The sequence below is a fragment of the Carassius carassius genome, chromosome 14 (genome assembly GCF_963082965.1).
Source record: "Carassius carassius chromosome 14, fCarCar2.1, whole genome shotgun sequence".
In the NCBI taxonomy this organism is placed as follows: domain Eukaryota; kingdom Metazoa; phylum Chordata; class Actinopteri; order Cypriniformes; family Cyprinidae; genus Carassius; species Carassius carassius.
Genome location: NC_081768.1, coordinates 29,204,488 through 29,225,548, shown reverse-complemented (window position 1 = coordinate 29,225,548; position 21,061 = coordinate 29,204,488). Strand labels below are relative to the sequence as shown.

Sequence of the window (21,061 nt, the reverse complement as noted above, 5' to 3'; positions counted from 1 at the left end):
GTGTGTTCACTGCTCTGTGTGTGTGCACTTCGGATGGGTTAAATGCAGAGCACAAATTCTGAGTATGGGTCACCATACTTGGCTGAATGTCAAGTCACTTTCACTTTTTTATTGTGGAATGCTTCTTTTCAACCTAGATATTCTATAGACGGTTTCATCAGACACACGCGCATGGCCCGAAGTTAACTTTTGGTCTGTGTTTATCAGTCTGGCTATGACGCTGACTGCAAATGCAGTTAAAGTTAAGTTGATGAGTAGATTGAAGTTGGGCTCAGGTGGTTGTGCTGTGGGATGTGTTCCCATACATTTATTTGTGGAGCTCGCCACAATATCAGAATTGACTAATTTCCCAAAAGGCTTTGTTTAATAAACATGAGCACGTACTCCATGTTTTAAAATCAAAATGAGGCGCGGTGTTTTTATATCACTGTATTTCTGAAGGAAGACTGTCTTTGGAAAATTCATTTTCATTTAATCTTGCATGTTATATGCCTGATAAAGCAGGGTTTGTGAGCTCAGCTCTGCTTTGTGTACAGCTGCTAATGGGGAAACCTCTGTTTGTCCCGCTTTAAAGCACCTCCTGCTGGCAGGGAATGAATTTGCATTTCATTAAGTACGTCTGATTTACACAGTAAACATATTTTGTTTGTTATATAAAAATAATCTACTTTAGGGGGACTGCTTGGCTGTTGTTTTTGATACTACTTGTAAGTCTTTTAAAGTTAAGTTAAGGCCACAAAAGTGTGCAATTGCAGTAACGTGTGTTTATGTTGTTGCAGTTAAAACGATTAGAAAAATCTATCTATATTTTCAAAGCACTATTGTATCACACACTCTGACAATACCACGTGATTGATGATGTTTGAAGCTTTGAACGTCATGCAGTGTCAGAAGGTCAGGACAGCTGGTTTGAAAAAAAAAATTGCACTTCACATGACACTTCTGTTTGACTTTACATTGGACCGTGTTTCATTAGATTGTCAGTTGCAATATGTTTGTGAGTCTAATTTAGTACATTTTCTCCACTGATAAGCTCCATTAAGTCAAGCTTCAGTCAAGAGAAGTTTTGGGCGATAGCCGGCAGCCATATCACCCTGTAGCCCAAGACCCGCTGAAGCTAAGCAGGGCTGAGCCTGGTCAGTACCTGGATGGGAGACCTGGGAAAACTACATTGCTGCTGAAAGAGGTGTTAGAGAGGCCAGCAGGGGGTGCTCAACTGTCAACAAGCACGGTCCTTCAGATGAGATGTTAAACCGAGGTTCTGACTCTCGTGGTCATTAAAAATCCCAGGATTTCTTTCGAAAAGAGTAGAGATGTGACCTTGGCATTGGCATCTGACCATCATCGCCTCCTAACAATCCCCATATCTGCTGATTGGCTTCATCACTCTGTCTCCTCTCCACCAGTAAGCTGGTGTGTGGTGGGCGTTCTGGTGCAATATGGCTGCCGTCGCATCATCCAGGTGAATGGTGCACACTGGTGGTGGATGAGGAGATTCCCCCTTTCATGTAAAGTGCTTTGAATGCTTAGAAAAGCGCTATATAAATGTAAGGAATTATTATTATTATTCACTCATTCATTAATTTTTTATAGTGTTTTAAGGCAATGTGCCAAGTTTAAACAAATGCGTGCAAAAACAATTGGGGGAAAAAAATGTAATTAGATGTAACTATTTTATATATATTTTTGAGTGTTGAATTAATTATATTGATTTATAACAAATATGTCCTGGTTCATACTGCATCTTGATTTATTTATTTAAGTTTTTCCATGAAGAATATATGCAGGGTTGTTGCTGGGTTGTTTTTTTTCAACCCAAATGCTGGTTTGAGACTGCTGGATAAGGACATTGAGTTGTTGAAAAAAGGTCTTGATCTATGACCCAGCTGTGCTGTGTAGGGAACGAGGACGTGAAAGAGAGCATGCATGTCACATTAACATTGGATGACACTAGTGCTAGAAGCAGTCATTTTCTCAACGTCTTCAGATGGGAGCGAGTGAAAACCAGTTCATGGTAGGTAAAGATAAAAATTTGTATTTTTAAATGTAGTATTCATCGTTGGAGATTTCATGGAAGGTGGAAATAGACTGAAAAGAGCTTATATTGAAATATAGGCAGACGTGGTTTTCACCTCAGAAATAGTCTCTTTTACTGAAGAGAAGAGGTACTTTTAATATAACGTCACTGCGTGTCTTAAGTCATGTTTACATAAGATTTTACAATATTTAAATTTTTTGAGGTGTTAATAGAGGATTAATGCCCTATTTACATTAATTCTGGTTATACTGAATGTAAAGTTAGGTTCCTATATGAAACAGCGCTATGTAATAAAGTCTAGCCTAATTATTTTGAGGCTGATAAAATGATAATTCTTAAAGTAATGTTTTCCATGTAAAATTTCAGACTTGCTGAGCTTTGTGTCTTCATTGTGACCATGCTGGGAGTTAAAGGGGTCATATGACAATGCTAAAAAGAACATTAATTTTGTGTATTTGGTGTAATTAAACGGGTTTATGTGGTTTATGATTCAAAAAATGTTATTTTCCACATACTGCACATTATCTCATCATTCTGAATATAAATATATATGGGTGTATGCTGATTTGCCAGCTATCCAGTGCATTGTTATTGGCCGAATGTCTCAAGCATGTGACGGAAATGTTATGCCCTTTACCATACTGTGATGCCGTGTGTCCCAGTGCAAAGAGACAAAAACAATAAACCCATTTTTAATGAGGCATTTGTTGAATCCAGTGGGGCCATAATTACTGGTTATAATGACTTATACTGTTTTTACACGTTGCATTGTGTATTGCGCTGTGTAAACATAAAACCATGTCTGAATTTGTGTTTGGAGAAACATCAAACAACAAGCTCTACTCTACACTGTTCAAAACTCAACTCGCGTTTGAATCATCAGTGGCAAATCCTTTACAAATGAAAACGTACTCACAGGCTGTGAGTCACAAGCACCAGACTGCAATGAGTGAGGAATGGCCAGCGGCTCGAGTGAGGAACTACCCCACTTTATAAAAAACAGACACAGGCATTGTAGGCTACTCTCCCAGGAAATGGTCCTCCATAAAATGTGCTGCACACATCTGTATATTTTGGTTGAACTGTTCTGGAACAGTGATGTAAATACAACTTATCCACTGATTTCTAGCTGTGTCCTCTTTTGGAAGACCAAACTAAGTATTTGCACTTTCACACTGAAACAGCGTCTTTATGACATAGCAGCGTTGGCAGCAGCGAAAAATAAATGTTGCATGAACATTTGGGCGGCGTTATGCAAATCTTCCTACACAGTGACGTAGACATGTGGGGGCGTGTTAGAATGAGTCGTTTTAGGAGGGTGTGGTTGACTCTAAACTTTCATAAAGAATGTCTCTTTGGATTTGAGGCTTGACTTTGCAACTTTACAGATCTTCTTTAAGCACCAAGAGATTGAAACACTCAAAAGAGAAAGGACAATTTGTCAGCTTCTTCAAAAGAAAGGGAAAGACGGTTAAGGCAAGTAAGGTTCATAATTACAACATCGTTATCTTTTATTTATTTTTTTTGCTAAGAGTAAAAGAATGTTTGTTTTTGTTGATGTTGAAAGCCAGAGACATAGGACAGCATCATTATTTTGTGACTAATGTGTTATTTTTAGAAAATAAATGTATCCATTGTCTCCTGCGTGTTTACTTCACATTTTGATGCAACAACATATGAATATGTGTTCATATATTATTATTATATGTGTTTTTCATTGCAGAACTCAAACCAACTTTGGAGATGTATGATTTGGAGAGTCATTCTTGGTGTTCCTTTCTTAAAGGAATAATTTACACACACACACAAAAAAAAAAAAAATACTTTTTTTTTTACTTGTCCTCATGTAATTCCAAATCTATAAAATCTTCAGAACACAAATTAAGATATTTTTCATTTTCGCTCATAATTAATTTTGTTAATCCATTTTTTAATCTTAAAAAAATACAGAGTTATTGTAGAAACAATCATAATCGATATTTAAATATGAATAAATCTTAAATTATATCATAGTGAACAAATACTGGTCAACCAGACTTAAGAGAATAGTAAATATATTTATTTGTGTGGCAATATGGGGGAGAATCAATTATGACCATTTTTATTTATTAGTGTACTAACCCTTTAAAGTGCAGCCCTCCATGTACATCCATATTTGTGAGGTATGCGAATATCTTGTCTGTTTTAATGTTTCAGTAAAGAAGTAGCTTTCTGAAAGCAATATATTTATTTGAACAATATTACAAGCCCTCACACTAGTGCTGCCATTATAGCATTCTAGAGAGCTGTGGTAGACAGAGACATTAAACAACCACACAAAGTGTTGAAATTATAAAACAGACTATTTTCCTATCCTTGCTGATGTGGATGCACCTCTATCTGAAAATTGATTGTTTTTTAATCATGTAATCATTTTTAAATGTTTGTTTGCTTTTTCAAAGGTTTTTCTCTATTTAGGCCACTGATGAAAAACAGGCGGTGACTGGGATGAATGCTGGTCAGAGAAAAGAATGTCCTTTAATCTGAAATGATGCAGCGGGGGTTTTAAAGGAGGATGCTGCCCTAGATGATGTAAAAGATGTCACATGCTATACTGATGGGGCTTCTTCATGACTACATCAATTACCCTAAAGAGATCATGAAAATTGACAGTGATGCATGATCTGTATTCATGGATTATTAATCAAACTGTAAGTGTATAATCCGTAAAAACAAAATGTTGAATGCTTGTTCGGTGTTGTTTAGTAGAAACAGAGTTTACACTCTGTCATTCATACACATGCTAACATTCTTTCACACATACTGTATGTTTCTGATAAATGTTATAATATCGGTGTTGATGTTGTGGTTTATTTACTTTCATGCCAGTATAGTTTGTAAAGAACTGAACTTTTAACTAATTGTACAATTATTGTATAATAGTGTTTTTGTATAATATTTTTATACAATATATAAATAATAATAAAAAATTAGATTTGATTTGATTTTAATTTGATTTTAAAAATTATATTCAACAAATGTTATTTTTTTATTTATAAACTCTGTAGCGGTTAATGCCATACTTTTCTGCATTTGTTCTTACATGTATTTTACTTTTCACTGTTTCCTTGTTTTTTTTTTTATAAATATTTACCTTCTGATAGTCATTATGTGTGTGTAAAAGTGATTTTTAAATTAAAAAGATTTGTAGTTTTAATGCCTAGCTTAATTTGGGTTAATTTAAGCTAGCAGTGTAGTAATTTTAAACCATATAAAAGCAACCCAGCGTGCTGGGTCAAACATATAACCCAACTTGTTGGGTCAAAACAATCCAGCCCTCGGTTGCCAAAATAACCCAAATTGGGTTGTTTTTAACTCCAGCAGTTTTTAGAGTGCCATGTAGCAAAAACTGAGGCTTATTTTCAATGAAAAGAAATATGAAGCTCAAATTCATTTAAATCAATATCAACTGCTTACCAGTGCTTTTTCTGTAGTTACTGAGGGTTGAGAAGAAGAGCTTGCCTAGAGGGGGGGATTTAAGAAAATTGTGAATATTTGACATAGTCTATCAGGACATAGTTTTTATACAAGTGCTTCAACAATGTCCTCTTAATTTGAATATTATTCAAAGTGATTAATATTATTGGTTTTATATCATATTATTCAGCTACAGATCCCTCTATGTCTGTAATCTTTTCAGAGTTTATAATATTCCCTTGAAATTATCCTGTTGCCAAAAACTGTGGTACAGGAACAAACTAACTCTCCAAAACCTGTCAAGAAAATCTGCTACAACTGTCCATGCGAAATTAAATTCTTGTCTCAGAATGTAGACATGGGTCTAAAATGCCATTATTATAAAGTGAATACCACAGGAAATGTTAGGAAACCTGCAACCTCAAACAAGCCACCTTATTTCTAGCTTTACTGTAAAAACAAAGGAAGAATTAAACATGGCTGGAAGTTCCCAGCAATAGTACAAACACCCAATTTATAGTTGAATTGTAATTTGTTCACTTCTTTAATTCTAGTGTGGTGGCATTTGCTGTAGGCTGGATAATGGAATTGGATCTGAATTTATACTATGCAGACTACAGAAATGTTTGAGCCTTATAGTGAAATTTTTAAACTGGTTTAAAAATGTTTTTGTGAACGTCCTGGGTTACGTATGTAACCCTAGTTCCCCGAAGGGAACGGACGCTGCGTGAACTCGCAGTGGGAACGCCCCCAGTGTAGTGCGTCTGAATGAAATCAGTCAATGGCGAGAGTGAGTGTCACGTAGAGTGATGTCATCGACCAGGAAATTATAAAGCACCCCAGAATCACAAGTGCATCAGCTTCGACTGTACTGAAGCAAGCGATCCAAGGGGTGTCACGGTTGGTAAACCGTGATCTCTGGGTGTTTGCACTTTGTGGTGAAGTCTGTGTGTTTCGCGTCTGCACTGATTAGTTTGTGGGCGTCTCCGTTAATTGTCATCAGCAGCAGCTGTCACTCATTACTCATCCCCTATATATTTGCTTGTCTCACGTCTTGTGTTTGTGAGATCATTGTTTTATGTTGTTTACCCTGTTTGTCGGCTTCAGTGTTGTTTGCGTTGGATGTCCGTGTTTACCAGAACCTCATCCACTCTAAGCACTTCCACTCAGCTACAAACACTTACCTTCGGCTCTACTCCCCGCAGTTCCTGTGCCATCCTCTCCTGCTGCCTTCTCACCACCATCATCCGGATTCCTCATCTCCTCACCACCATCTTGGATTTTCGTCTTCCCAGAATCATTGTCCCTTCATGTTTGTTTGTTTGTTTATTTTCATTAAAAACTGTTAACTCGCATTTGTTTCCAGCCTTTCCTTCACCCCACCGTCACAGAACGATCTCACCAGTCATGGAAGCAGCGAGCACCAACACCCTCACGGACTTCATGCACCACAGCATTAAACGAATGGATCAGCAGCAGGAGAGGATGGCACAGGAACTGCGGGGAGTAGAGCCGAAGGTAAGTGTTGGTAGCTGAGTGGAAGTGCGTAGAGTGGATGAGGTTCTGGGAAACACGGACATCCAACGCAGACAACACTGAAGCCGACAAACAGGGTAAACAACATAAAACAATGATCTCACAAACACAAGACATGAGACAAGCAAATATATAGGGGATGAGTAATGAGTGACAGCTGCTGCTGATGACAATTAACGGAGACGCCCACAAACTAATCGGTGCAGACGCGAAACACACAGACTTCACCACAAAGTGCAAACACCCGGAGATCACGGTTTACCAACCGTGACAAGGGGATGCTGAGACTATGGCAGGACACGCAGCGTCCGTTCCCTTCGGGGAACTAGGGTTACATACATAACCCAGGACATTCTCCTACAGGGACTACTGCTGCGTGAACTCGCAGTGGGAATGCTAATAACCACATCCCCATACGAGCCAGTCCCCGTAGTGTGGTTAGGAAACACAGGCCCACGAGAGAACCTGTGCCCCAGGAGTAGAGCTAAGATCAAGACTATAAAATCTGACGAATGTGTGCGGTGAGGACCATCCTGCTGCATCACAGACATCTTGAGGATCAGCCCCAGCAATAAGAGCTTTAAAAGCGGTCATACTCCTAGTAGAATGGGCCCATACAGCCAAAGGTGACAGCTGGCCTGCTGACTCACACGCAAGTGAGATGGCCTCAACCACCCACTTGCTCATCCTTTGCTTAGATGCAGGACCCCCCTTGTTGGGTGACCCGAAACAGATAAACAACTGTTCTGATTTTCTCGACTGGGCAGCTCTATGGACATACACATCTAAAGCCCTCACTGGGCATAGCAAATTGAGTTTCTCCTGGTCAGACGTCAAAAAAGGAGGAGGACAGAAAGCCTGCAGTACGATAGGTCTAACTACTGTAGTAAGAACCTTAGGAACATATCCTGGCCTAAAAAAAGCCTTAGCCATGCCAGGAGCAAATTCCAGGCACGAGGGAACCACAAAAAGTTCTTGAATATCTCCAATTCTTTTTAGAGACGAGATAGCAAGAAGAAAAATAGTCTTAAGAGTAAGAAACCTTTCTGACACTTCTTCAATGGGCTCGAAAGGAGCTTGGGAGAGGCCCTCTAGAACAATGGCCAGGTCCCAGGATGGCACCTTCGTACGTACTACTGGCCTCAGCCTCAAGGTGCCACGGAGGAAACGAGATATAAGTGGGTGTCTCTCGAGAGAACCTCCACTCGAAGGGGCGTGGTAAGCAGCTAAGCCCGCCACATACACCTTGTGGGATAACCCCGTGGAGAGACGGTCCTGCACGGACGGGGCTATAAAAAAAACTGAGCCCATCTTGGCGAACCCTCTCCAGAACTCCAGAACCAGGGGGGCTGGATGGCTGAGAGAGAACCACGGTGACACACTGACATGCTAGTTTGTAAAGCGGGTGAGAACCCAGACCCCCCTGATGGTTTATTTAAGAGATCACCGATGTGTTGTCTGTCCGGACAAGAACATGGTGGCCCCTTAGGTCTGGGAGGAAGTGTTTCAGAGCCTGAAACACTGCCAACATTTCTAGACAATTTATATGCCATGAGAGATGATGGTCCTGCAACAGACAGATCACTTATGATCGCCCCCCAGCCCATGAGAGAGGCATCCGTCGTTAGCGTAAGGTGACGACAAGGAGCTCCCAGCACAGGACCTTGGGAAAGAAACCAAGGATCTCTCCACATGTTCCAGGCGCGATGACACCGTTGCGAACTCAATATCGTGTGAAACGGATTTCCCCTCGGGGAGAATCCCTTGGACCTGAGCCACCACTGTAGTGGTCTCATGTGCAAGAGGCCAAAAGGTATCACGTTGGATGCTGCTGCCATGAGACCTAATAGTTTCTGAAACTGTTTCACAGTGAGTGACTGGCCTAGCTTGACCTGATGTACAGAGGTGAGAATCGAAGCAATACGAGCAGGTGACAGTCGTGCCTGCATCGTCGTCGAATCCCATACTACACCTAGAAAAGTGGTTCTCTGTTGTGGAGAAAGTACACTCTTCTTGGCATTGAGCCCCAAACTCTTGATGTGAGGAAGAACGACATCTCGATGCCGAACTGCCTGATGTTCCGATTGAGCTAGAATTAACCAATCATCGATATAATTCACAATGCGGATGCCCTGAAGTCTCAGAGGAGCTATAGCAGCATCCATACATTTCGTGAATGTTCGGGGTGACAGTGCTAGACCGAACGGAAGAACCCAATATTGGTAAGCTTCGCCTCCGAAAGCGAACCTCAGGAACTTCCTGTGTTGAGGGAGGATCGATATGTGGAAGTAAGCTTTTTTTATATCTACCGTGACAAACCAGTCCTCGGACCTGATTTGTGACACGATTTGTTTGAGTGTTAGCATCTTGAATTTGAGCTTCCCTACAGTGCGGTTCAAAACACGCAGATCTAAAATGGGATGCAACCCCCGTCTTTCTTTGGAACGATCAAATAACGCCTGTAATATCCTGACTGCCTGCTGGGGGGAGGAACCCGTTCTATAGCTCCCTTTAGCAGCAGAGTTTTTACCTCCTGTTCCATGACCAGCGCCTGCTCGGGGCCCACCACTGTGGTTAGAACCCCTTTGAACTGAGGAGGAGGTGACCTGAATTGAATGGCATAACCTCTCTCGACTGTGTGCAGGACCCACTGAGACACATTGGGAAGATTTTTCCACTCCTCCAGAAAATCTACTAAGGGAACCAGTCTCTCTGTGGGGGGGCAAGAGACGCAACGCTCTGCTTCTGTTGCACTCTCTTTGAGGAGCCACTTGACGGCTGGGGCTACCCTCGCCCAGCAGCTTCAGAAATCTTAACTTTGAGCGGGATAAATTTATGAAAAGCGGCAGACTGTTTCTTCTCTTCCTGGAACCTCTCAGTGACAGATTGTAATGCATCACCAAAGAGACCCCTAGGAGAAACCGGGGCATTTAAAAGAACAGATTTTTCTCTCTCATTCATTTTAGACTGGTTTAACCATAAATGCCTCTCCGTGGCCACCAGGGCTGCCATAGGACGGCCAATAGATCTAGCCGTCTCCTTGGTGGCCCGGAGAGAAAGATCAGCAGTCTGCCTCAATTCTTTAATAATATCAGCTGAAATTTCTCCCTGCTCGCTAGCCTCTTTAAGCAGGTCAGCCTGATAAACCTGCATTATAGCCATAGTGTGCATGCAGGCTGCTGCTTGGCCAGCCACCGAGTAAGCCTTCCCCAGCAGTGTTGAAGTATTTTTTAAAGGTCTGGTGGGGAGCGCCAGAGCTTTAAGTGATGATGCCGATTCGGGAGAGAGATAGCTCGTGAGCGTCCCTTCTGTCCTCGGCATCGTCACATAACCTTCATTTTTAGCACCCATAATATTAGAATAAATGTTTGAAGTGTGGGTGTAAATGTGCGCTGACATCGGTCTAGCCCAGGTCTTTGACACCTCAGTGTGAAGATCTGGGAAGAACGGTAAGCTCCGGCGAGAAGGCTGAGTGCGTTTGGGCAGAAATCTGTCATCAAGTTTGCTTTTAATAAAAGACTCCTGCCTATCAGATGGCCACTCAATGCTGAGCTTTTCTACAGCACAGCACAAAACATCAATAAGCTTCTCATCAGGGGGAGAACGGAGTGACAAGTCTCCAGCCTCCTCTGTTCCCAGGCTTTCAACATCCAGCTCCTCAGAACTGGATAGCTGAAGCTCGGGAACATCATGTTGTGTCTCAGCATGGGGAGAAGTAGCTGCGAACCGTGCTTCCACAGCTGTGATAGAGACACTGGATCTCATTGGTGAAGGCTGAGATAGGGCGCAGCCCGTCTCAAACCCCTCGGTGAGATCAATTTGCGAACCCCATGACAACCGCCTCCGCTCTCCCTTGACAGAAGCGGGACCCGAGCCACGGGAAACGCGCATCGAACCGCTCTCCTCAAAGAGCAATCAACGGGAGCGCAGCGTCCTTAGGGGCAGATGCTCGGAATGCTCACAGTCAGCCCCCTCGAGAGCTGGCTGGGCATGGTGCACTCCTTAACAAGCCACACATAGTTGGTGTGAGTCCCCACCCGTGAGAAATCGAGTACAGGGGGGAACACACTTTCTATAATGCGGCTCGCTCGTCATACTCTTTCCGCTCATTTGTCTGTGTTTTTATTAATTTAATTGTATTCCTGTCTAGTGCTTTTACAACTAGAGACAGACAAACACAAGAAGACAGTTTTCAAACACACACAGAGTGCTGCTGAAGTACAGAAGCTGATGCGCTTGTGATTCTGGGGTGCTTTATAATTTCTTGGTCGATGACGTCACTCTCCGTGACGCTCACTCTAGCCATTGACTGATTTCATTCATGCTTCAGACGCACTACGCTGGGGGCGTTCCCACTGCGAGTTCATGCAGCGGTAGTTCCTGAAGGGGAACAGCAGGGGGAAAAAGTGGCTAATTAAATGCAACCATATAACTGAGCATAATACCTACTGCAAAATAAAAAGAAGTGACATCTTGTTGAAATCAAAGACTGTGCATCCGATCAGTTTCTATACTTTTGTCTAAAATCTAGGAGTAAAAAATATTAAATCTGGGCTCTAGACTGGTTTGCATATTTAGATTCACTGGCATACAAAAATAGTTTGACTAATAGAAGTGGCTCTGAAAATGGGCAATGTTTACAAAGTGTTAGCAATATTTCTTTTCTGAATATTTTTTGCATTTACTGCAAAATAAGAATATTTCCAGAACTAATACTCATAGAGTTTTTATATTGAATGATTTCTCAGATTTGCCGCCTTCGTATGAAGTCCGTGCATAAAATATGTACAGAGATTAAAAACTAATGAAAAAAACTTACATATCTCGTTTCCCGTCCCAATAGTTTTGGAGATGGTGATGACGTTTGTGGCTTCAGTAGTTGAGAATAAAAGAAAAAGAATGAGTTAAGAAAGCTCTCAGCAGCTGAAAAGTGGCACATGTTTCAAAGCAAGCACAGTGCACTTAATCAAAATGGCAAGCTGGGTTTGAACAGCAGGGGCTAAAAGGTACCTGGCTAAAGACTGATTAGAGTGGAGGACTAAATTCTTCATTTTGCTAACATAGGTCTTCATTGAAAATAAACAGCAAATTGCAGCACAAAGAATGTTTGACATTCTATTCCATTGATTTTTTTATTTATCTTTTATGTCTTCTCCTGGGTGAAAAAATATATTTTATAATTCAGTCATTGCGATGCTTTAGTCTGGGTGAAGGCTGTTATATACACAATCAAGAAATTTTTGAATTTATGTTCTGGCTGAATGTGATGCCATTGTCAAAGTCAAAGTCACCTTTATTTATATAGCGCTTTAAACAAAATACATTGCGTCAAACCAACTGAACAACATTCATTAGGAAAACAGTGTCAATAATGAAAAAATGATAGTTAAAGGCAGTTCATTATTGAATTCAGTTATGTCATCTCTGTTCAATTAAATAGTGTCTGTGCATTTATTTGCAATAAAGTCAACGATATCGCTGTAGATGAAGTGTCCCCAACTAAGCAAGCCAGAGGCGACAGCGGCAAGGAACCGAAACTTTGTGACTAATCAAAATGAAGATGAGAAAATTCCCAGTGTTCATTTTTAATTACATACCCTTGATGCCACCGCTGCCAAAGACTTCACATTGGCTTTGTTGACATGGTCTGACTGATGCTGGGAAAAGTGGATTAAAACATGAAGATGCAGCTCAACGTGTATAAATATATTATTGTTTAGATGCAGAGTGTGTTTTGGTGACAGCTCACTCTTTGGATCGAGTCCTCAAGGACTTCATCAATGGTTGCGTACAGTTCTGCGGTCTGCTGACGCAGCTGCGCAGGAGAGCACATCTGCACAGAGAGAAGAACACTTCACAGTAATGCTTAGTTTGGGATAATCCAGAACATGATATACTTCACAATGTTACTCCATTTCATTACTAAATCTGTTAAATTAAACATTTACATGCATGGCCCTACATGGTAGAGCAGTGGTAGCATAGATACTTCATTTTAGAAAACATTTGAGTTAAAACGAATATAACATAATATAGCATATTCTCTACAGATTCTAGGAGTCACTGCACTGTATTCTGTCATATCATCCAATCATTGGGCTCATTCTACCTCTGCATGTGGGTCCTCCCAAGAATACTTGTCCGCAGGGTTAAATGAAGCCTCTTTCTTGTTGACCTCTTCATCTATAGCCTTCAGAAAGGAGAAATTTAAGAGTTGTAGACTACAAATGATTCTTCTAATGACAGTCCTGACCTTAACAATGGGTAGGTAGTAAGGGGTTGTTAAAGCTGCTAAATCCCAAAGATGAGCATGTTCTCTTGATTTTTCTGATTATCTCACTATGTATATATGACCCTGTCCAGCACATTTTATCCTCTACTATAATGTTTAATGAGGTGTGCAATGTGGATGAGTCATTCTGCTCACTCTGTTAAGATTCCTTTTGACCACTTATGAACAATTTAGTTCTGCTGTCCATCAACAGAAAAATAAATAAATAAATAAAACCAATGGTTTAGTTTCACCCTCTTCCATTAGCATCCAATGACCCTCTTTAAGAAATATATAATTGCATGGAATCCAGAAAAACAGCAGCAGTAGAATGGCTTATACTGAAAGTGAATGATATAAGACAGTGAATAGCTGTCATTTAGAGCAATTAGATAAATCAGCTCACCTGCTGTTCCAGGAGCAGAGTATTTGTGGGAATAGCAGCGAGTGCCTTGTAGGTGGATTTGATCTTGTATGTCTACAGTAGGAAAGAATGATTTAGAAATCAAAGAAAGTCAAAAGCAGAATTAAAACAATGCACAGCTGTGCTATGCCCTAAGGATGGGCGCCATGATTAATCAATTTAATTTTAAATGGCCAATTTATTTTACTGAAAAAAAAAATGAATGTATGGATATGAAAACAACTTAAAATAAACCTGTAATTTGTTACAGCCAATATTAATAAATTCCACAATAATTGTTTAAAAACAATTGATAAATTGTAAACAAAAACATGATAAATGACATGGATTTGTTTCACTTTTTCAGTGCATGCCTGTGACTGCCATTAACTGACACACCATCAGTTCACCATAATCTCAGTATGTTATGTGGAAATTTCTGCTGTTCTGCCAAACGGACAGATGTGCAAATATATCTTCTGCACTAAATCATGCAAATATTGCATAACCCAAGATCACAAGCAAACACAAAACATGCAAAATGCAAAACATGCCCTTTTCCAAAGATTTACTGTTCTTGCACGAGTATGATGCATATCATGTTTCCCAGCAATGTGGGAGGCTGCGATTGAGAACGCATGTCACTCATTGACTGAATGTCAATGCTCAGCAGTAGAGCATGCAAGCTGCATGCAGGTAACGGCGAAAGGGCATGCACTGTACCTTTATATTTTTACAGTCCCCATCTGCGCAGTCTGGTGCGCTGCCCCATAGGGACGGAGAGGGTGATGAACAGAAGGAGTGTGAGGGTGAGGGGGAGAGTTGACGGCTTGGGATGGCTGGGGAGGGCGAGAGGGTGTAGCGGTCTGGGGTGGAAGAGCGGGAGCTCAGGTGGACTGGGGGATAAGCAGGAGAGGCTGGTGGTGTGTAGGACAGGCGGGTGAGACCCACTTGTCTGGGAGTGGGAGATGATAGGTGCACTCTTTCGACATCTCTTTTGCCACCATTTTGGAAAAAAATATTTTGTTTACTCTCCTTGTGACTTAAAACAGGAGATATGGAATTATTATGCAATTCAATTGTGTGTTTCAGAGTAGGAAAGGAGGAAGATTTACATGAATTTTGTGCGGGTTTTGATACCGAGGAATCTAAATTGTCAGATGAACTTGCTGTATCTTTCAGAAATGGTGCATTGGAGAGCTCAGATGATTTCGGACCCTGTTTTAGTGCTAGTGAATATTTTTCTGACCTATCAGGGGATTTTGTTTCATCGTTCTGCATTAAGGATGCTAAAGGTTTGTTTGGTTCCATAGATGCAGGGCGATCCACTGACACTGATGGATTTTTCAGGTTTCCATGGCTGAAGCAAGACAGAGAGCTGGATTTAGGAGATGAGGAGATCATCCGGGATAGGGAGGTGCACAAAAGAGAGCTAGGAACTGTCGGTAAACGATTTCCTTTGTGACCTGATTTCGACAAGTGAGAATTGGTAGGCTGGACTCCAGGTAAGCTTGGTGAAGGGATGTTTTTTGTAGGCGAGACAATGCAACTTGTACTAGTGAAATGTTGACATGAGTCTCGTCTTTCTGGTGGTTTCATTAGTGGGATTTCATAAGGTGTCTTGACAACTGATGATACTGAAAGAGAACTATGGTCTGGTTTCCGTAGTTGTGTCTTTGAAACCTGGCAATACTCAGTATGGGGTCTATCTATAGAGGTACAAGACTTTGCTTTAGAGACGGTCATGGGTGCAACAGAAGAGGCAGCTGAGCATGCTGAACAGGAGGACACATTAATTGGACTGATGGGCCAGCAGGGTGTGTAAGGTCTTTGAAAAGCAGAGGACAGGACAGGCAGACGACCTTTCCTGAGGATGGCCGTTAACAGGGAGAGCTGGGTTGGAGGCAGTCTGTGCCGGGCACGGGGCGTAAGAGGACAGGGTGAGCTTACCCGACTGTCACAGCAGGGTGTTTCACAAGCGGATGACATCTGCAGCAGACTAGAGCCTGGAGCCAAGGAGTGTCGTTTGATTCTCACCACAGAGGGTGTGAAGGTCCCTGATCTTATGGAAGAACATGGGGAAACCGTGCCACTAAAGGGGCCAGGAGAACCATCCCGTGAGAACATGTGGAGTGCTGACCAGCTCCTCTCCTTGTCCCAGCCCTCAGAGAGAATAGACTCTTTAGAAGAAGCAGGGGAAGTGAAAAAATCCATGGAGCTGGCAGGGCTAAGGGCCTCCTCTCTCTGAGATGAGCTATTTAAAAACAGACCTGAGCTGACCTCAGCAGCCTGTGAAGTGTTTTGAAAGCCTAGCTGAGAAATGCCTGGGTGTTTGTTATCACTGGTTTCTATGGTGGCTAGGCTAGGCTCGGGGGTTATGCTACCAGATTCTGTGTGAGGACCAGCTAGCGTGGTGAGTGGTTTAAGGGTTAAATTGTCAGTTGAAAGAATCTGAGAAAGAAAGAAAAAATTAAAGAACCATAAACAGACTTCATTTGAGCAATGATTGCAATGATGTATGATTATTGTTTACTACAAATTGTACAAAACACAGAGACCACATGGGGTTTAATAATGAACCTGCATCAGAATAGGGGTGTAACGGAACGCAACGTTCGGTACGTACCTCGGTTTTAAAGTCACGGTTCGGTTCATTTTCGGTACAGTAAGGGAAAGAAATGCAAACATTAAACTGCAGGTTGTTTATTACTATAAACTTTTTTTAACAATTTGTTTACACTTTTTTTTAAATACTTTTTAATAAAGTATATATAAAATAAAAAAAGAAGAAGAAATAAAATATTGCCGCAAAGTTCTCCACTAAATAAAATACTCTCAGTCTCAAACCAATATCATATAATAAAATATGATGAAAAATATAAAAAAAATACTAAGATTACAGTGCAGCATTACCAATCCCAGTTTTTAGACCTGCTCAGATTTCGTTATTGCGTTGGACCGATCGGAATTAAGAGCAAAGGTCTGCTTAAATGCCGACGGGAGCTGCGTTTGAAAATTACAATCGGTTTATGCCTTTTGAAAACCTTAGGCCGGTGACACACTGGCATATTGCACCTGTCAAACATAGTCTATTTTGCGGTCAATACTGTTGACGGTGTCCTTTAACAGTAGGCTATATATTTATGCTCAACATGAAGTATAGATTTTGTTGTCGTGAAGACAAGATCCTGGTCTGTCGGCGGTCTCCCTCTATGTCACCTACAGTAGCAGCAGCACGCCAGCGCCGCGTCAGGCACGCTTCTGGAGTGTAAAAGACACAGAAAACGCGAAGCAGCCGTCACGCAACTGACACGCAGCAGAAATGCCACGCTCATGCCACGCAGCCAGTGTGTCACCGGCCTTACCCCTGTTTCACACCGCAAGTGTGAGCGGCGCGCAATTTTTGCTGTGCTGCTCACGCTCAATTAAAGTGAAAGCACACTCTTGATGGAAAAATAAATATGATTTTACACAAAACGTGTTCAAAATGCACAGAATAAGCATGCCAAGAGTTTTAACAACAACACGATGTCTAGTGTTTTAACAATTATGCCAGAAAAGAAAATTAAGTATAACAAAAATATGTATTTACCCATTTAAACTTTTTAATTAATCGTTTTGGGTGAAAGTATGGTGTATTGTTATAAAAACAAATGTTGAAAGAATTATACCCATTGTTTGGGTATATTGGTTATATAAATGGTTATATTTTCTGCCGAACACTCTTTGCAGCCGCTGCTCTGACACTGTACTTAAATGCATCCAGTGTGAATACTCGTGAGAGTCTGCTGCTGCAGTGACGGTGTAGTTGCGCGGACGCGCTGCTCGCTCGCCGCTCACGCTTGCGGTGTGAAACAGGGGTTAGAATCAGCTGCAGGGCGGGATTTGCGCTGAACTAGTGATGTCCGTTTTGTGAACGAATTCAATTTAACTGGTTCTTCTTATTGAACCGGTTGAACCAGTTCACCAAATCGAACTGAATCGTTTGAAACGGTTCACGTCTCCAATAAGCATTAATCCACAAATTACTCAAGCTGTTAACTTTTTTAACATGACTGACACTCCCTCTGAGTCAGAATAAACCAATGTCCCGGGGTAATTCATGTACTCAAACAGTACACTGACTGAACTGCTGTGAAGACCGAACTGAAGATGAACACGAGCCGAGCCAGATGACGAACGAACACGCCCACTGCTGGAGCAGTTCTCGTTCTCGAGTCAAGAACTGGTTGCATCGGTTTTCTGATGAGCAGTACACTGAACCGAGAATCGTTTCTGTCGGACGCGTCCGATTTGAGAACCAATGAGCTGATTCTCGTTCTGGAGTCAAGAACCGGTTGCATCGGTTGTCGGATCACCAGTACACTGAACCGAAAACCGTTTCTTTCAGACACGTCCGATTTGAGAACCGATGAACTGATGATACTGCGCATGCGTGTAATTTTTTAAGTATTTTGTTAAACATCGGAAAGTGTGATAAAATAACTATATTTTATTTTGCTTTTTTTTTTCAGATGAATGTTTCTAATCTGTATATTGTAGATAATGTAGGCTATAGGCCAAAGGGGTTTTCAGGGAAGTTGGACAATAATTAAGACTCTATGTTTAAATAGGAATAAGGGATGATTTATGAAATATCTGTACTGTATATATAGTTAATGATGACACATTCACAAATTGAGTTTGTAGTAAACAGAACATGAACATGAGTAGAGCAGCTGATGATACTGAACTGCAGCACGTGCTGGTTAGAGTGATTCTCATTCTCGAGTCAAGAACCGGTTGCATCAGTTTTCGGATCATCAGTACACTGAATCGAAAACCGTTTCTTTCGGACGCGTCCGATTCGAGAGCCGAGGAGCTGATGATACTGCACATGTGTGATTCAGCGTGAAGCAGACTGACACACAGAGCGTCTGAATCGAACTGATTCTTTTGGTGATTGATTCTGAACTGATTCTGTGCTAATGTTATGAGCGCGGGTAAACCGAGGGCTTGGATGAAGGGCAATCTGGCGAAACGTAAGTTCATATAATAAAAAATACATCGTAATGGATTATTTATAGTAAGTGGATCATGGTTTCTGCGCTGATGACACCTAATTCATTTACTTTATATCTTCAAGACTTAAAACCTCATATGCATATTATTGCTGTTACTGTATTAGGGTGCCTTGTTGCAAAACTCAAATGTAAACTTTTCATGATTATGAGGTTTTTAACTGACTAAAATTATAATTACTGACTTATAAATATATATATATATATATTTGATAGACGTGACGCCATTACGTCATCGCCAATGACGTCTTTTTTTCAACCGGTTCATTGAATCGAACTGTCCGAAAGAACCGGTTCGCGGAAAAGAATCGAACTTCCCATCACTACGCTGAATGCGGAGACTTCCGCCACTTAATATGTTCGTTTGTAAACACGAAAATGTACCTTTGTTCCGCAGACAAAATATTGCATTCGGTCATTCGGTACACACGTGCACCGTACTGAAAGCCCTGTACCGAAACGGTCCGGTACGAATACACGTACCGTTACACCCCTACATCAGAAGCATTTCCCAGCTTAAAGTGACACTTAGCCATGCAACCAATAATTGTAACTTTTGTTGCAATACACTGTGATGTAGGCACCTATTGACCAATGCAAAGTGGAAATCTATTCTTAAGTATCAAGTTTAAAAATCCAGCCCCACTTGGAATAATATTTTTTATGTTTAAGCAACTCGACTTGGCATGCCGTTGGCCGAAGGAGTCTTTAAAACCTGTTTAGAAAAAACAGTCATTATCTTTAAAGCTTCTGTTAGACATTAGTGGCACAGATTAATTAGACTCAATAAACATTCTTATCCATCAGTTGCTCTCGCAGAACTTGATCTACTCTGTAGGTGCACTAATGTGTGTTTTTAATTAACAGGGGATTGCAAGTACCTCTGAACAGCACAGGAAACAGCCGTGTGTGACCAGCATATTTAATATCATGGTGTATCCCATTAAAAGATATTAAGAAATCATCCCAAAGCAACTCAAATAATTAAGATGTCCTCTACAAACAGTAATTTATCTCTAAATTACTGTACTTGCTTCAATAACTTATTTCCTGGTCAGTCATTATGTAATTACATATTTATAATATGCAATTTTTACGAAGGTACAGCAGGGAGTAAAACAGTTTCATCAGGAGGTTGTGTTTGCCCTGGAACAGAATGTACTAAAACACTCACCTCTTTTTGAGTGGTGTTTTTGAGCATTTCTTCAAGCTGGCCCTCTTCAGGGTCTTGGACATAAACAGCCTCTGCTTTGTAGACACCCTCTTCCGCCATGCTTTTCTCAGTGTCCCCTGGCTCCTGTGAAGTCTGACATTGGAACAGGAAAAGTAACTATGTGCTACCAAATCTGAAACGGCAGCTGTCCCAAAGCTGGCCTTTGCTACAGATGGCTATTTCTAGCTCCCGAGCATCTTGACAATATAAGAGAGTTACTGAATGCTTTTATATGTGCGTATGTTTCCCCTTCCAGCTTGAACATCTTTTTACCAGAAGTCAATGTCCCTCGTGTATTGCTCACATACAAGTACACATGACCCACTCTGATTGTGTAAGCCCTTCAGCATATAATTTCACATTTTCACATTCATACACACACATAGGTCATCCTCTGCTAAGGGACTCTGGGTAGAATTTGACCTGAAATAACTAAACACCACTCCCTCTATATTTGTGTAGTATTTGCACCATAAAGTAATAAATATAAAATATTTAATAAATATATAAAAATATAAAAATTCTGGTATTTCCTACTCACCATTTTTTTTGAAACCCAGATGCTGTTACAGTGTCATGTGAAAGTATTCACACCCCTGCATTTTCTCACATTTTGTTATGTTGCTGCCTTATATTAAACTGCTTTAAAAAACTTTTTTTCCCACATCAATCTACATTACATAAACCATAATTACAATGCAAAAAAAAAATAGATGTGACAACTAAGCACATTTAAAAATGAAAAAGGAAAAACTGGAATAAGTACATTGCATAATTCAATCCTGAGATCTATATGCAGTTCTTTTGACCTCAGGACTAGGGTTTTGCTCAAATATGCATTTTTAGCTGTTAGAACTTTTATTGAGAGGTGTGTGCCTTTCCAAATTATACACATTCAATTGAATTTATCACAGGTTAAGGCAAATCAAAGAGTAGTAAAATCTACATGTGATTAGAATGTGATATGAACTGATTTTATGGCACTTCTATAGTGGTATTTGTAAGCTTGTTCACATGAACTTTCATTATATGGCAAGAGCTGCAAAAAGATTCTTTACAAGTTTTCAAAACATTCATGTCCATA

General features: G+C 40.8%; 1 protein-coding gene across 1 annotated transcript in view; it reads right to left on the bottom strand.

Moving 5' to 3' along the window:
* mlip (muscular LMNA-interacting protein) overlaps window positions 1-21,061 on the bottom strand; it is a 69,646-nt gene that overhangs the window by 29,799 nt on the left and 18,786 nt on the right. The window contains exons 3-10 of the mRNA XM_059566819.1: window positions 19,939-20,070; window positions 14,428-16,155; window positions 13,708-13,779; window positions 13,140-13,220; window positions 12,780-12,863; window positions 12,628-12,687; window positions 11,850-11,900; window positions 5,495-5,539 (exon numbers count right to left, since the gene is read on the bottom strand). Of these exons, the coding sequence (XP_059422802.1) occupies window positions 5,495-5,539; window positions 11,850-11,900; window positions 12,628-12,687; window positions 12,780-12,863; window positions 13,140-13,220; window positions 13,708-13,779; window positions 14,428-16,155; window positions 19,939-20,070 (2,253 nt within the window). The remainder of the gene's footprint in view (window positions 1-5,494; window positions 5,540-11,849; window positions 11,901-12,627; window positions 12,688-12,779; window positions 12,864-13,139; window positions 13,221-13,707; window positions 13,780-14,427; window positions 16,156-19,938; window positions 20,071-21,061) is intronic.